Source organism: Squalius cephalus (genome assembly GCF_949319135.1).
Source record: "Squalius cephalus genome assembly, chromosome: 3".
Lineage (NCBI taxonomy): Eukaryota > Metazoa > Chordata > Actinopteri > Cypriniformes > Leuciscidae > Squalius > Squalius cephalus.
In genome coordinates, this window is record NC_137124.1 from 33,754,920 (window position 1) to 33,772,585 (window position 17,666).

The 17,666-nt window shown below is 39.1% G+C and overlaps 2 protein-coding genes across 6 annotated transcripts; both read left to right on the forward strand.

Moving 5' to 3' along the window:
• The first annotated feature begins 5,306 nt into the window (after positions 1-5,306).
• On the forward strand, positions 5,307-10,823 carry oaz2b (ornithine decarboxylase antizyme 2b). Its single transcript, XM_079866064.1, has 5 exons — positions 5,307-5,488; positions 7,123-7,274; positions 8,438-8,610; positions 9,950-10,035; positions 10,239-10,823. Exons 2-5 carry the CDS (start codon positions 7,215-7,217, stop codon positions 10,346-10,348), a joined length of 429 nt encoding a protein of 142 aa, XP_079722190.1. The 5' UTR covers positions 5,307-5,488; positions 7,123-7,214; the 3' UTR covers positions 10,349-10,823.
• A 169-nt stretch (positions 10,824-10,992) lies between these two features.
• On the forward strand, positions 10,993-16,609 carry slc25a44b (solute carrier family 25 member 44b). Of its 5 annotated transcripts, none has more exons than XM_079866055.1 (5): positions 12,225-12,410; positions 14,193-14,519; positions 14,698-14,862; positions 15,641-15,763; positions 15,983-16,609. In XM_079866055.1, the coding sequence occupies exons 2-5, from the start codon at positions 14,232-14,234 to the stop codon at positions 16,172-16,174; spliced, it is 768 nt and encodes a 255-aa protein (XP_079722181.1). In that variant the 5' UTR covers positions 12,225-12,410; positions 14,193-14,231; the 3' UTR covers positions 16,175-16,609. The 5 variants fall into 5 exon arrangements, 4 of the variants coding, with proteins under 4 accessions (XP_079722180.1, XP_079722181.1, XP_079722182.1 ...); XM_079866056.1 differs by having other exon boundaries at positions 14,733-14,862; positions 15,636-15,763; XM_079866054.1 differs by lacking the exon at positions 12,225-12,410 and adding an exon at positions 10,993-11,050 and having other exon boundaries at positions 14,193-14,862; positions 15,636-15,763.
• Positions 16,610-17,666: the final 1,057 nt, after the last annotated feature.

Here is a 17,666-nt window from a genome sequence, read left to right on the forward strand (position 1 = left end):
TGCGCCCCAGCCTGTGAGAGATACATCCGTCGTCACCACTTTCCTCAGTACAATAGGACCCAGAGGGCATCCTGTCCTGAGAAAAGACGGGGCTCTCCAATGACAGAGAGCGCTTGCGCATTCTGGTGAAACGCGCACTCTGCGGCTGAGGTGGTTACGCTGTCCAGTTCTGAAAATCTCTCATTTGCAGCAGTCTCAGGGGAACCATGCCGTTGAGGCCATCAGTCCTAGTAGCCGAAGACACATCCTGAACGAGACTGATATCCCTCGTTGAAAAAGGGAGAGGCAGCTGTAAAAAGTCTTGATGCGATCCTCTGATAGGAAAGCGCGAAACGTCACAGAATTCAACCTGAGACCCAAGTAGACTATTTCCCGGGACGGAGATAGACAACTCTTCTTCTGGTTTATTTTGAAACCTAGTCTCTCCAGATGCATCACTAGTGTGTGTGTATCACTCTCTGCCTGCCGTAGGCTCGGCGCGCAGATGAGAGGATCGTCCAGATATGATGAAACCCTGACCACTAGTCTCCTCAACAGAATCAGGGCTCCTTCCACACACTTGCTGGATACCTGAGGGGCTAAAGCGAGGCCAAACGGTATTCTTGTAAACTCGTATGCTGTGCCCTGATAGACGAACCTCAGATATTTCCTGTGCGCAGGAAAAATATCTATGTGAAAATATGCGTCCTGGAGATCCACCGAGGTGAACCAGTCTCCTTGCCGAATATTTTGACACAACGTTCTGACAGACAGCATTTTGAATTTGTATTTTCTGAGGTGTCTGTTGAGGACCCGTAAATCCAGAATGGGATGGATTTTCCCGTCCCGTCCTGTCCCTTCCCGTCTTCGCTCACTAGAGGTGCAGCAGGACACTCTGGCGGCAAAGGGGGTGGGGGGGGGGGGGGGGGGCACTGCTCCAGTGAAGGAGTTATAATGGTATTTATTTGTGATTGTTTTTGTGATCTTTTTCTCTTTCTATCCCACTCTGCGCCCTTGTTCCTTGACCTGGATGCGTCAGAGAAAACTTTATTTTTGAAGGGATGCTTGTGAACGTTAGACCTTCCTCCCTCATTACAGACCTCGAAGGTGGCAGGGGAGACAAACTCTAGTCCAGCTGACTCCAATGGCATCTTCATCGTCGTCATCCTCATCCTCAGGGATGTTCGACAATAACTCGTCATCGTCATCTTCCTCTCCCGCTAACGGATCATCAAACAGCGGGGGAAGGACGGGTGACACCTTCTCCATCATCTCTGCCCATGAGCTGGTGGTCTGAGGACCGATTTTCCAGCGACTGCCATGCAGAGTGTCCTTTCTCGGATCTAAGTTGAGAAAGTCGCGCAGTGCGGGCAGCCCTCGGGGTTGGACAGTGCTGCCTGAGCGTTTTTAGCACCCAGACAGGAGATGCAGAGGCTGTGTGCATCTTTAGCAGAAATCCACATTCCACAAGCACACGGATGCGGAGGACGACCTTTTCCTCCAGGGTTCTCCGGTTCTATCGCGGTAGCCATGATAGAGCCTGCACTCTCTTTGTATTGTAAGTTTTCATCACAACGTGACAACTAGTATGGAGCTGTGCTGCGATTAGAGAGCTCTCTTTTCCTTATTTTTTTGGTGTGTGGTGAGCGCCCAGAAAAACTTTAAATTAAATTGAAAAACTTAAGAGCAGGAAAACTCGTCTTGACACGTTAGTTATCGCACTCTTAAGTGATGAAGTCACTCAACAACTGCGTCTGAAAACTGTTAAGCAATAAATCCCAAAGTCTGCTGAGGACAGCTTCCAAAATCTTCCACGGGGAAGAGAGCGAGAATGACGAAAGGCAGGTAGCTGCGGTTTATATACAGGGAGCAAGGCGGGACTCCCTGATCGCTGCAGCGATTGGTCTGCCATGGTTGGCAGACGTGGTGTAATTGGTGCTTCCGCGATCGGTCACGCCCAGAGGCGTTCCCATAGTGAGATACCGAACGAATGTTAGAAAGAGAACTCAGGACTGGTGGGAACATACAACAAGATCTCATGAAAGTGTGCATACCACTAATTTTATTTCTCGTGCCATTTACACGGCAAAAATAGTTTTTGCATGCGTGATACGCACTGTAAACCCCTTGGGCAGGATTAGGGGTGTGGAGTAGCCTGGTAATACCAAACTCTGCTACTTCGCTTTGCTTCGTAGACAGAGTCTGGAAGGGCATAATTGAAAAGCATTATCTTTCTAGACGTAGCCTAATGCCTCAGAAAATCCGATCTGCCTGTTTACATGACAGTCGCATTGGCACATATCTGATTTATATCTGATTTATTTCCACATATGAACGAGGCCTGAAACCGATTTCAAAATATCCGAATGCATGCGTTTTTTTCCTGTTTACACTGTCATAGAACACGTACGATCTGTGTCACATATGAGCAAAAAATCATAATTGGGTCGCATTTCACTGACAGTGTAAACAAGGCCAAAGTTACTATTATACAAACCAAAGGTCGGGCTACAGATGGCAGAAAAAAATGCTTGTCTCTTCTGTTTTTGTTGCAAAGATAACCTATGATAATAATAGTCATTTCAATTAAAAAATATCTAAATAATATCATGATATACACTCACCTAAAGTATTATTAGGAACACCATACTAATACTGTGTTTGACCCCCTTTCGCCTTCAGAACTGCCTTAATTCTACGTGGCATTGATTCAACAAGGTGCTGAAAGCATTCTTTAGAAATGTTGGCCCATATTGATAGGATAGCATCTTGCAGTTGATGGAGATTTGTGGGATGCACATCCAGGGCACGAAGCTCCCGTTCCACCAGATCCCAAAGATGCTCTATTGGGTTGAGATCTGGTGACTGTGGGGGCCATTTTAGTACAGTGAACTCATTGTCATGTTCAAGAAACCAATTTGAAATGATTCGAGCTTTGTGACATGGTGCATTATCCTGCTAGAAGTAGCCATCAGAGGATGGGTACATGGTGGTCATAAAGGGATGGACATGGTCAGAAACAATGCTCAGGTAGGCCGTGGCATTTAAACGATGCCCAATTGGCACTAAGGGGCCTAAAGTGTGCCAAGAAAACATCCCCCACACCATTACACCACCACCACCAGCCTGCACAGTGGTAACAAGGCATGATGGATCCATGTTCTCATTCTGTTTACGCCAAATTCTGACAAATTCTGGCTTCACAAATGCTTTGCTGCATTCCTCGGTTGTAACGAGAGGTTATTTCAGTCAAAGTTGCTCTTCTATCAGCTTGAATCAGTCGGCCCATTCTCCTCTGACCTCTAGCATCAACAAGGCATTTTTGCCCACAGGACTGCCGCATACTGGATGTTTTTCCCTTTTCACACCATTCTTTGTAAACCCTAGAAATCCCAGTAACTGAGCAGATTGTGAAATACTCAGACCGGCCCGTCTGGCACCAACAACCATGACACGCTCAAAATTGCTTAAATCACCTTTCTTTCCCATTCTGACATTCAGTTTGGAGTTCAGGAGATTGTCTTGACCAGGACCACACCCCTAAATGCATTGAAGCAACTGCCATGTGATTGGTTGATTAGATAATTGCATTAATGAGAAATTGAACAGGTGTTCCTAATAATCCTTTAGGTGAGTGTATACATACATACATAGGCCTATATATGATCCGTATGAAGTAGCTACTTGAGTAGTTTTTTAATTGGATACTTTTTACTCTTACTCAACTAGCCTAACTATTAAGATTATTACTTTTACTTTTACTTTGAGTAAATATTTATATTTACTTGTACTTTTACTTGAGTACAGTTTTTGGATACTCTAGCCACCTTACAGCAGTATTAAATTTTGTTTATGAGTAGAACCGATTCTCTTCTAAATACTATGTTGCCGTTGTGTTGAGACAAAACACATCACAAAACTGTGCAAGAAAATGTTTATGTATCAATAATTTATACCGGATGAATTGGATTAACATGTTCAGAGGAATTAACCTTTAGGTGCAACATCCTGCTGCTTTCATTTTCATTATTCCTTAATACTTGCTGAATATGAATCAACACCATCAGACAAGAATACAGCATCAAAATATTTTCCACATGGCCTTCAGTGAGAAAACTGTGATTTTGCCAGATTTAGATTTTTTGTTTTTATAAACATAATGGCTGTGCTGAAAAAAATGGACAGAGCTGTGAAGTTATAAATAAGGTATATATTTTAATCTCTTATTCATAGTTTTAAATCATTTATATTTTCTTAGGTTTAATACATATGTTATTACATGAAATTCAAATTAGGCTATGTGAAGCAACCTGAAAGTCATACACAAAGTCCACATAGATCTAATTATGAGAATACATAAAGGCAGCAATATAAAAATGATTACTTTCATAATTGACTTACATCGGCTACAATAGTTTTGTATACAAAATGTATTTTAAAGTTTAGCCTATAACAAGTCACATTTATTTGTATAGCGCTTTTCACAATACATATAATTTCAAAACAGCTTTATACAAAATGCATGTGCCTACATTACAATTTAGAGTGATCTATTATCAGAGGTGACTGTGTCCAAGTAATGTCCATATTTCAGAAAGGTAGCCTGCAGTTCAAAGATTATACAAATAATGCAACTAGCTAACAACATCGTGTTGGCCTATTCATTTTAGGCAGAAGCAATGAGCTCTTTAAAGCAATTATTACAAGTTGTGATCGTAATAATTACAATATTTAGAAAATTTGGCAGTTGTGTAGGCTATGTTGATTCAGTTGCGTCTTCTGAAGTCCTCGCAGGAGTTACAGTCATCTCTTCACAGGTGTTAGGTCATCTGAAATCTTCGTAGAGTTATCTTCTCGAGGGGAAACCGAGATAAAAACAGAAAACCAAATGGAAAATAATGTGCAATATATTTTATTTTGGCTGTGTTTGTAATCATTTAGAGAAAGGATTGAGTTAGCCCATATCAGGATTATTGCTCCATCAAGTGGTGATGTTATGACAAAACAAGCTATTGAAACTGAATGGCTTTCCTTTTTTCCATGTCCCATGAATGGAACATTTTGATCAAATTGCATTTTATAAATTGGACTTATCCATAACTTTTTTGGGGGATTATTGGTTTTAGTTTAATTGATTATTTTGTAAACGTTTAATACATGGTGCTGTAAAATGCAACATTGAAGTTACACACAAGGTCTGTCTACAAAACAATTACTATTTTCTTCATTATTGAATTTAGTAATTTATAGATGTTTTGTGGTTGGGATAAGAAGGGATGGGGGGATGGGGTGGGATCACAGTTCTCCTCCCATAATAAAAATGAACTTGAGCATTCATTGGGGCAAAAGCAGCTAGCCTGCAACCTCCTGAAATGATGATGAAGCACTCGATCACTGAAGAGAGCGCGCGGGAGGAAGGACGCAGCATCACGTCTGTTAAACCCGTGACTCGAACAAGTGCGCTCGCTCGACACAACTTACGAAACGCAATGATCAACACCCAAGCAAGGTAAGTAATAACCGTGTGTTGTTTTTTCTTAAGTCAGTCAGTGTACAAGAGCATCAGCTCAGAGACGGATGTTTAGAGCATCCTGTCTACATTCCCGAAATGGTTTGGCGTTCATAGAAACCGTCAGAGCTAGGTCCAACTTCACGTAGGCTATTCTCAATTGTCTCTTAATAAGGAAAACCGTTCTGTTTTATTATTTATATTGCACTGCGACGTATTGGCAAATAAAACTAAAGGAAATAATGAACTGCTGGACTAACTCCTTGTACATAAACACTTATGAAGAAAAAGCATTTAGATTGCAACTTTGTGTAAATATGAATTAATATACACATGATTCATATCTCATTAACAGTCTCTTGAGTTTCCTCGCTATTGCTGAGGAACTATTTCAGACTCGTGTGTTATTTAGAGTCGTGACGGTGTTAGTACATCATGTTCTTACATCATCAGTAGTTCACCCTATGGACCGCACACATTTGTCCTGTGTTATTTCTCTATCATGGTGTCTGATCTGATCTCTAAGTTTATTGCAGGGTTGTAGAACCTGTAAAACCTTGGTTAAATATTGTGAGTGTGATCCATCCAAAACAGCATGTTCCTTCGGTGTCAAGAGAACTGCGCGCGCGACCTCCAGCGGGACGTTACGCAATGCTCGAGCTCACAGCGGGGCCATTTAAAAATAATAATAAATAATAATAATAATGATAGAATAAAAAACACAGTTAGTAAAGTCATTAAGACCAAATGTAGGCTACATGTTAGGAAACATCTAAAATGCACATGCTTGTGTGAGGTTTAGGGTTAAGGGATAGAAAATAGCCTATTATTCTAGAAAAACAAATTGATATAGGCCTAGCGATGGAAATAGCATGAACAAATAGATAGATCTGTAAATGTGTAATTAAATCTACATTGTAATCATGCAGTGTTGAACACCGTTCATGAAGACTATAAGCAATAAAATATAATAATAATAATAATAATAATTCGTTATATTTATATAGTGCTTTTCTGGGTACTCAAAGCGCTTTGCATGGAAGGGCGAATCTCCTCAACCACCACCAATGTGCAGCATCCACCTGGATGATGCGACGGCAGCCATACTGTGCCAGAACGCCCACCACACACCAGCTTATTGGTGGAGAGGAGACAGGGTGATGAAGCCAATCAGTATGGGGATGATTAGGAGGCCAATGGGCAAATTTGGCCAGGATGCCGGGGTTACACCCCTACTCTTTTTCGAAGGACATCCTGGGATTTTTAATAACCACAGAGAGTCAGGACCTCGGTTTAACGTCTCATCCGAAGGATGGTGCTCTTTGACAGTATAGTTTCCCCATTACTACACTGGGGCGTTAGGACCCACACAGAACACAGGTTGAGCACCCCCTACTGGCCTCAATAACACCTCTTCCAGCAACAACCTGGTTTTCTCAGGAGGTCTCCCATCCAGGTACTAACCAGGCTCAACCCTGCTTAGCTTCAGTGGGCAACCAATTTTGGGCTACAGGGTGATATGGCTGCTGGCTATATATCCCATATGCAGCCAAATGGAATGTGTCTTGTTCGTTCAACATGAATTATTTGGACAATAAACTCAAAGTTCAAATTCCTCTCTTGTGTCTTTGCAGAGCTGTGCTTCTGGATTCAGCTTGTGTCCTCCGCTGGGTCAGGCGACAGGCTCCAGAGCCTCAGTGGTGCTCCTGATGTCCCTCACCCACAGATGAACACAGCTGGACAAGACATGACCCGGGATCTGACTCAAGATGTGCTCCTTTACAAGGTGAGGATGTCACCACTGTTGTAGTACAAATTTATTAAATGTTTAATTTAGGTTTTCAACAGTAAAAGTTGAGTACATTGAAGTTAGCATTTTAAGGTTAGGTTAGGATAATGGTATCAACAGTTTCTGCCAGTCCTGTTTTTCTATATTGTAAGTCTTTAATGGCTCTCGGAGCCCCTGACCCAGACATTGAATGGTTAGGCTGATTGGATTAGCAATGACTGTTATGTTGACTCTCTCAGTCTGGGGCAGGCAGTCTAAACTTGCATACCTAATTTACACGCTTTGTTTAGAGTGTCTCCACCTCTTGGTAGGTGAGACTCTCACCCTTTTTGTCTTGGATGGCTCTTGGAACTGGAGCCGATTGGCCACACCCTCTGCTCCTGCCGATCGACTGTCCTGCACAGTTCATCTCCAACCCTAATCAAACACACCTGAAGCAACCAATTAAGGTCTTCAGAATCACTTGAAAATTAAAGGCAGGTGTGTTTGATTAGGGTTGGAGATGAACTGTGCAGGACAGTCAATCGGCAGGAGCAGGATTGGGCAACCCTGGTCTAGGGTGTGTTTTCTAAACATGCTTTATTCAGAGTCTCCGCCTCTATGTAATCCCTCCCCTCTTTGAATGTGTATAACTACCATGAATACTGTATTTAGATCAGACTTGATGAACTACAGACTCGGAAGAATAAATCTCTTCTGCTTATAAGATTCATCTCAAGTCTCCTGGTCTTGCTTCGATGAAGGAATAACCGTTTCTAACACCACCTCACAATGGTGATGCTTATTTACAAAAGCCACATATAAGTAAATATTAACTTAACTGAGACAGTCTATTTAGCTCTAATAAATGTAATGCTTGCACGGACAAGTTGTCACTCACATGAGGTCACAGCAACAGCAAGCAACAATGATCAAACTGATTCCTGATGGACAAAATCAAGTCCTGCCCTACTTTTTTTTTTTCTCATTTGAGAAGCCGTTTCACTCCAATATATGTCAAAATAGACTTTAAACTCTAAACAGCTACTTCTGTTTGTGTTTTAAGAGGAATGTGAGTGATGATATTGGGCTGATGGGAAAGCACAGATGAATGTAAAATGATGTGATCATTTTTTTTTTTGTTAATACAATTTTTTTTTTTTTTTCATTATTTCATGCAGGATGGGAAGTTAACTGTGAAACAGGCGATCTCACTGAACAACGAACCATCCATTCTGCTATTTCAGTATCAGCTAAGTGAGCAGTTGTCCTGGAGCATGCAGACTGTGCTCTCTGGCCATAGCCTGTTTGTTGGTTTACCAAATGGAGAACTTCTCAAAGGCACCAAAGAAGGGTATGTGATTAGTATGGGCTGCACTGTTTTTCTTGTTGAACATTTCCCTGATTGTACATTTTGGTACATTTAGCCTACTGAATACACTGCTGTTATGCAATATGCACCTGTTTACTGCAGTGTTATTTTCAAATTATTTATAAACATAGCCATAATTTACAGGTGGGACATGTCGCCACCACTTTTTGCCAGGGTCGATATTGTCCCCACCACTTTTTGAAACATTTCGTGGCATGCATATAACTAATACAAAGTAAACATGTCCAATGAAATTATTATTTTCAATCGTTTGTGTAAAAATAAGATGCGATCTGGCGCTGGAATGTGTTTTTTATTTTTTATTGTGCTGAGTGCTCGTTGCCTCTGTTATAAGTGGCGGTGGCTCATTCACAGAAATGAGCGCTTTAATCTTTTGCTTAACGCTGTTGCGTAGAAATCACAAAACAAAATGTGTCTCTTGATATACAATCACTGATGAACATCTTTGGTTTTAAAAATTCTAGCACCAGACCATTAGGACACATGAACATCACATGCAGGCTATGTATTTATTCATTGACTAAAGACTCTTCGGACAAAATATAGCAGATGTAGAATGAAGAGACTATGTCGATAAATTAAACTCAGTGCAGTATTGAAATTGATTTCTGGACATTGTAATGTTTTTTTGGTGCATTTGTCATTGTACATTTCTGATATAGCCTTGTATTAGCAACACCCCCAACACACACACACACTCTCACACTCGTCCAACCTACATTATAAAACAGTTACACCAATGTTTATATATTATTATAGTTTTATTATATTTTTGATTTGCTTTTATTTTTATATTTTCAATTTTTTCAGGTTTCATTATTTTTTATTTTTTTCAGTGAGTAATTGTAGTGCTTCAACTTATTGAAGTTAGTTGCCAAGGCAACCTTTCTATTGTTCGTTTAGGTTAAGTTTTTCACCTAATATTTATATTTGATATATTTCAGCTTTATTTCAATTACAAAAACTTTTTTTTAGATAATAGCCCTGGTACAGTATACTGGCAGGACAGTGTAAGTCAGTGTCCTGGGCTGGACCAACCTAAAATATATTTATGCATATGAAGTATATGAAACAACATTTAGGGGATAGTTAATGTCAAATTTAATTGCTGATTTGAAATATGTTTTTGAAATGTGAGTTTGGCAAGCTTTTTTTGTACTTCCCCATTCAAGTAGATAGGAGTTGGTCTTGCATGTCCGAAATAGCCCAGAGGCGTTACAAATATGGCCACAGAGTGAATGGATTTTTCTTAAAAGGGACTTTTGAAAGTATGTTTTATTTTTTCTCTTTACTCCTGAAGGCTCACTGCTGTTTTGGAGTTTGCAGAGGAGAAATTGAAGATCAATCATGTATTTGTGTGGTTCACGAAGAACAGGCCAGATAAATGTAAGTTCTGGATGAGTGGATTTGATTTGCTGGAAATGGTAAGGCTGTTGGGTTGGGTCTTAGAGTTACAGAAAGAATCACAATACATTACACCATTATTACTTGTCAGCTGCCTTTTAAGACATTATCATGATACATTTTATACCCCATAAACTCTGATGCTTTTTTAACAAAGTTGCCATTTCTTCTTGTCTCTTTCACAGTGCTCCTTACCAGAACATTCTGCTACCTTGGCTTTGAGCTTGTAAAACCAGATCATCTTATAGCATCTATTGCAGGAGATTTGCGTCTTATGGTCTACGATATTCAATAAACTCACTCATCTGAAGAATAACTAAACATACACAGATATTCTATAGACTGTTGCTAACTGGACTAAATATAAAACCAACAATATTAGGGTTATTGTGAAAAACTAACATTGTAGAGGGGCATTGATGGTACAGCAAATCAGTAACTGAAAAAATCGAAGTTTAATAATTCAAAGTATGGGCTAATTTGTTTGCCTCAAGAAACACACCATTTCATACTGAACATTCAAATGATGTGTTCAAGGTATCAGCAATAACTGGGTTGTTGTATGTGAAAATGACTCAAAATAACTCAAATAACATGCCTGTGATATTCAAACTTAACAGCAATTCTTATGTACTCTGTGGCAACTTTATATATGTAAAATGAATTATGGCAACACCTGCACCTGCATGCTGTAATGTGAACTTGTTTTGCACTTTATGACATTGACAGTCTCTCAATAAAACTACAAATAAAAAAAAGTTTAAATAATTGAACATACTGAAATTTTAATTAAAGCTACACTGTAGGATTTTCTCCCATCTAGCGGTGAAATTGTTTATGACTACCAACTGAATATTACTTTCTAGCCCCTCCCATTCCGAGGGTGTAGGTGGCCGTATTATTTCAAATCTGCCGGCAGTCGCGAGTAATCTCCCCCTCGAATTCGTCACGGTGCCACTGAGTGTAAAAACGTGAAAGGCGAAGCTTGAATTTCCAGGTATGTCCCTCTTTGGCTAATGTATTTTCAAGATGGAGGCGCAACATGGCTGCCGCCATTCAAGCTTTATAGCCTACTGTCTATATGCATTCAAGCGACTCGCTCATATGTATTCTTAATGGCAGATTTTACCCTTACGAGAATACTTGGTTAGTTGGTAGAAGTAATTACACATTAATGAGCACATATCATTTTGAAAGAACAAAGTGTTTTTGCTAAGAATCAACTTTAAAAAAATACACAGTGTAGCTTTAAGCATGATTTACTCCTTACAAAGATATCAATTGGTAATGAATGTGTCAGGTGTTTTTTTTGACATATTTTGCACATTTACAACACAAGACAGGGAACATACCAACTTCGTAAGGCATACTTAAAAAAATTAAATGAGCAAGAAATAAAATTGAATACAGTTTAACAAAGATGTAAAAGAGGCAAACACAAAAATAGCACATATTTTATCACAGAAGCGAGCATAGGTTTTAAAACTTAAAAGTCTCACAAAATCATGAAGAAATAAAGGAAGGTTTTTCATTTCTTTTTCATTTCCCCACCAAAAGTACCATGTTCACAAGGTAAGAAAACGGGGGATTCAAAATATTATTATAAAACACAATACCTTCTAAAATTAAGGGATGAATATTATTAATTTTCACTGAAAGACAATAAATAAATAAAAATCTTGTCCACAGATGTTATTGTTAATTTCTTGTTATCTGCATGAGCAAAATATAGTTGCAAAATAAAGAACAAGAAACCAAATATAATATAGGCCTAGCCTACTGGTGTAATTTCCTGGAGGTCATTTCACCAAATATTAATTAAATTGACTGCCTGGCTTAACTTTTACTAAGTGACCAAAATCTGACATTTATCAAGGTCATTTGTAGAAACACAATGGTTTTATGGAAGGTAAGACGTGGGTTGCAACATACACACTCACATTCTCCCATATTCAGTTAGCCGGTGTGCTTTATATGCATACAAATAATAATAGCAGGCCTACTTGATTGATAAAAAATCAATAACGTGTGAATCATGACACTTGCGGGTTTTCTCATAAACATAAAATGCATAAATATTTATTATGTCTATGGTTTTTCCAACATCCCGGTCGATGCACTTTAACCTTTAATAAAAAGTCAGACCACAGCGCTATGATTGGTCAGTTCAGTGGAGTGACGCAGACGGCGTCATGCCGTCATCACCAACCATCATTCACTTCCGATGAACGATCTATCTACCATATTATTCACTGTCCAGTGAGCGTATGTCTGTCTGTCTGCTACTGTCCTGTGCTGAACATATACACCAATGTTAACCTAAATATGCTATATGACTGAGTCATCTCTGCTGCACGGTAAGACGTTCACTGGTGTTGTTGACGTGTAACCGAGCTGAGCTCATAGATAATAAAGCTGAGCCCGGCAGTCTATTGAGCCACATGAGATTCGTGCTAACTAGCCTCTACATATGTTATTAAAGCGTTATTAAAACGGCTGAACTATCTGAATCGTCGACCCTGACAATGATTATCTGAGCTTAACATCAGAGAGCAGTATTATGTTACATCTATTGTGTTATAGTCTATGGTTAACACCAGCACAGGTAACTTATGAGTTACAGAAAACCAGCAGCGGTTAGCTCAGGAATGTAGACTGAAAGCTAATGAACACTAGCAGAGTGACTTTGTAAAGAACCAATGTACTTATCGGATGTTTTTAAGAACTATTAGAGCAAACTATTACAGCTTCTATCAGAAACAATAACCTTAAAGGGACAGTTCAAATGAAAGTTCAGTCATAATTTGCTTATTCCACTTTCTTCTGTTGAACATAAAATAATATATTTTGAGAAATGTCTCAGTATTTTTTTTTTTCTCTCGGATCATACAACTTTGGTATAGAGACTGTGATTTAGAAGTTCCTTGCATTTGTATGAGTAGATCAGGGTTCACCAATCTCGGTCCTGGAGGGCCGGTGTCCTGCAGAGCTTAGCTCCAACCCCAATTAAACACACCTGAACCAGCTAATCAAGGTCTCACTAGGCATACTAGAGCTGGTTGGAGCTAAACTCTGCAGGACAGCGGCCCTCCAGGACCGAGATTGGTGAACCCTGGAGTAGATCCTCATCCCATTTTTGATGTTCTTAGTTTAAAGGGATAGTTCTCCCCCCCCCCCCCCCCAAAAAAAAACACACAAAAAAAAATGATAATCTTGTCATCATTTACTCACCCTCAAGTTGTTCCAAACCTGTACACGTTTCTTTCTTTTGTTGAACACAAAAGAGGACATTTTAAAGAATGCTGGTAACCAAACAGTTGACGGCACCCATTGACTTCCATAGTAGGTAAAAAAAAACACTATGAAAGTCAATGGCTACTACCGTCTGGTTACCATCATTCTTTAAAATATTCTTCTTTTTCTAGACCCTTTTCTCTTCTTCAACAGAAGAAACTAGTTTGGAACAATATGAGGGTGAGTAAATGATGACAATTTTCATTTTTGAGTGAACTATCCCTTTAGGCTAATTATTAAAATTTAAAAGGATTGTTCACTCACATCATTTACATAACCTCATCTTATGGAAACTTGTTTCCTCCAGGGAATAAAAATATAGTTTAATAATAATAAAGGTAATTGTGACTTTTTGTCTCACAATTCTGACTTTTTCTCACATTTGCGAGTTTATATATCACAATAAAGACTTTACAACTTGCAATTGCAAGTTTATATGTTTCAATTCTGAGAAAAAAGTCATAGATGTGAAATATAAATTCACAGTTGTGAGAAATAAATGTTAGAATTGGGGGTTATAAACTTTTATTTAAATTTGAGACCTTTTTTATTTTTTTTATTCCATGGCAAGAAAACAAACTTCCATGTCATGTTGTTCCAAACCTGTAATTATTATTATTATTTTAATTTTTTTTTGTGGTTGTTGTGTGAAACAGAAACGGAGATGTTAGGCCTCAGTCACCATTCACTTTCATTGTCCCCCCCCCCCCCCCCTGTACAATAGAAGTGAATGGTGACTGAGGCTGTCAGTCATTAACATGCTGCCTAACATCTACTTTTGTGTTCCACGGAGGAAAGAAAGTTTATCCCTTGAAGATGTTTATTCATCCCCTGTTATATCCCAGGTGGCCTGGGACTGATGTTGGGCGCTGCAGGCAGGAAACATGCAGCAGAAGCGCAACATTCAGATCATAGAATGGGAGGACTTGGACAAACGCAAGTTCTACTCCTTTGGAGTATTCATGACCATGGCCATCCGTGCCACGGTCTACCCGGCCACGCTGATCCGCACCAGGCTGCAGGTTCAGAAGGGGAAATCTCTCTACACTGGGACCTACGATGCCTTCTGTAAGATTCTAAGAGCTGAAGGTCTGAGAGGACTTTACAGGGGCTTCATGGTGACCACGTTCACACTCATATCAGGACAGGCGTACATAACCACTTACGAACTGGTAAGGAAATATGTTTCCAACTATTCTAAGGACAATACGCTAAAGTCATTAGTGGCGGGAGGCTCAGCGTCACTGGTGGCCCAGAGCATTACTGTTCCCATAGATGTCATATCACAGCACCTCATGATGCAGGGCCAAGGGGAGCATCTGACCCGCTTTAAAATTAAACCCGAAACAGGATTTGAAGCAAAGCACTCTGTATTTTTCGGCCAGACGAGATGCATTATCGGGCAGATATTTGCTGCAGATGGCATTCGTGGGTTCTACCGAGGATATGTGGCATCTCTCCTCACATACATCCCCAATAGTGCTGTTTGGTGGCCGTTTTACCACTTTTATGCAGGTACGAAATGTAACCGTTGTAATGACCTTAAGCATTGCATTTTTGGGTCAATATACACTACCATTCAAAAGTTCAGGGTCAGTAAGTTTAATACTTTTATCCAGCAAAGATGCATGTAGTTGTTCAAAAGTGACAGAGTAAAGACATAGGTTACAAAATTGTCTATTTTAAATAAATGCTTTTCTTTTGAGCTTTCTATTAATCAAAGACACCTGAAATAAAATGAATCCCAGTTTCCACAAAAATATGAAGCAGCACAATTTTTTTTCAACTTTGATAATAAGAAATATTTCCCTAGCAGCCATTCGGCATTATTGAATGATCAGCATTATAATGATTTCTGAAGGATCATGGTGCTGAAAATTCAGCTTTGCAATCAAAAGGATACATGTATTAAAATTTAAAATGTTTTTTGTAAATTGTAATCATTTCACTATGCTACTGTCTTTACTGTATTTTTGATCAATTAAGTGCATCCTTGGAGAGCATAAGAGACTTCTTTCAAAAACATAAAAAAATCTTACCCGACCCAAACCTTTGGTTGTGTACCACCCAAATTAATTTGCTCAATGCATGTATGTTTTTGAGTGCCAATGCCACTTTTATGTGCTTTGAATGCTCATGTTTTGATTGTTAGAATACAATACTGTTCAAAGTTACATAGAAACAAACTGTCTTGGTTAGCATTAGCAATCCATCTGACTCATTAGAGAGCAATATAGTAATGTCAGTTGCAGTAGTTGAGATTTAATTTGCTCTTATTGTCTCCACAGAACAGTTGTCTAAGATGGCTCCCAGTAACTGCCCTCATCTAGTCCTGCAGGCAATGGCTGGACCTCTGGCGGCCGCCACCGCCTCTACTGTCACCAACCCCATGGACGTCATCAGGGCCCGGGTTCAGGTCATTTCCTTTGCACGCAGTATCAGACAACAGATATGTATTGCTGGCGCGTGTGACCAAGTGTGTTTACAAAACACTGATAACCAACACAATAAGACTGACTTGGCATTATATAATTATACGGTTATTTTTCTGTTTTTGTGCACTTTCTACGATTCTCATTCAGCATTTTTTGACAAATTGTTCCTGAATGTATTATCTGACTGTTTGCTTGTGCAGGTGGAGGGCAGGACATCAGTCACTGAGACCTTTAACCAGCTGATCAGAGAGGAAGGATTCTGGGGGATGACCAAAGGCCTCTCTGCTCGCATCATATCTTCAACGCCCACAGCAATAGTCATGGCGGTTGGTTATGAAACTCTAAAAAAGCTCAGCTTACGACCAGAGCTGGTTGACTCCCGACACTGGTGAAAAAGAAAAAGAAACTTTACAGTGTCTGTCATCTGCCCTAATACTCTTCCACTCCACCTTATTGTTCATTTTTGCCTTTTAAATCTCCTGCCTTGTGATGCTTCAGTGTGACACTACTGGTTACGTTTGGTTGATTATGGTGATTTTTATTTTATTTTCTTAGCTAATAGTAACTGCAGCTTTTGAGCTCTTTGTTACTGTCAATAAGAAAAAATGCTGCTCAGGTTTTTAATCGTGTAAGAGGCACAAAAGTTTTAAAAAGTATGTGATCAAACAGATTTAATGTTTTAGTTAAAGTATTTTAAATGTCTTCAGGCGTTGATTTTCAGAAAGATATAAACAATATTTCTATTAAGAGATTTCATTTAGAGAACTCACTCCATTCGACTGTCCCCAAAATGGCATTTTATCCATAGTAGTACAGTTTTTATGTAACTAGATCTTCTCATGTGTACCATGGTTTACCTCTGAATATGCTTTTCATTGTTTTTGTGGGCTGTTGGGATGTTTTAAGTTGCCAAAGCTGAGTGAATTTTCAAATCTCTTGATAACCTTTGCTGAAGATAATGAAAACCCCAAACTGATTATAAATGCATCATGTTATATATCTGTCCATGTGCCCTTGAGTATTATTTTAAAGTTTTGAGAGTCTCCCAAATATGAAAATGTACTTACTGTCACGTTATTTTTCTTTCTTCATTGGGACTCATGAGGCAATTTTAGCTAAATGTTTGAGTTGCTCTCTTTTATGCAATGAAAGGGAATGGGAATTAGGGGCTGTCAAGCTCTAAATGGACAAATTAGCATCATAATATTGCATCAAAATATCCATATACTTGTGCATACAATAGATTGGTTTAAGGAATTGACTGAAATTAAAGTCATTATTCACTGCAAATCTTGCTTGTAAGCCATTTCTGCTACTATTGTTAATCGAGGGGATGATGACAATGTTTAGGTGAACTATCACTTTAATAGAACATATTATGATGCAATTGGAGTGAATTGTGGGGCTATTAAGGCTATTTTTAAACCATATCTCTTATATATGCTGTTGGACCTCCACATAATTATTTGCCTTTAAATGTTGCACTGTATTCTGTAGGACAGCGTTTAACTATCATGGACTATTCCGTGTGTTTCTACTTGTCACCACTAGGGAGCAGTCACTTATAAAGAATTAGCAGATGCTCTGTTCTAGTTTTATTGACATGCCTGATAAAGTCATCCCAATCATACTAATTATATATTCAGCAACTGCTGCTCTTCTGAGGCGTTTTTACTTGCAGTTTAATTTTAACATCATTTCAGCTACCACGGGGCAGACAGCAAATCCATAATAGCTTTGAATAATTTAAACTTGTATAATAGGGGAATATGTGTTTATTTTTGTGCGCATCAACAAATTAATAGTTGATTGTATTGATACAAATATAAATACAGTAACAACCTGAGCAAATAATTCAGAACTTACGCCCCAAAAATCTGGGAT

Coding starts and splice junctions, on each gene's coding strand:
- oaz2b (XM_079866064.1), top strand. CDS start 7,215: ATGAACACAGCTGGACAAGACATGACCCGGGATCTGACTCAAGATGTG. Junction 7,275..8,437: donor AAGATGTGCTCCTTTACAAG/GTGAGGATGTCA, acceptor TATTTCATGCAG/GATGGGAAGTTAACTGTGAA. Junction 10,036..10,238: donor GAAGAACAGGCCAGATAAAT/GTAAGTTCTGGA, acceptor TCTCTTTCACAG/TGCTCCTTACCAGAACATTC.
- slc25a44b (XM_079866054.1), top strand. CDS start 14,232: ATGCAGCAGAAGCGCAACATTCAGATCATAGAATGGGAGGACTTGGAC. Junction 14,863..15,635: donor GTTTTACCACTTTTATGCAG/GTACGAAATGTA, acceptor TTGTCTCCACAG/AACAGTTGTCTAAGATGGCT. Junction 15,764..15,982: donor TCATCAGGGCCCGGGTTCAG/GTCATTTCCTTT, acceptor TTGCTTGTGCAG/GTGGAGGGCAGGACATCAGT.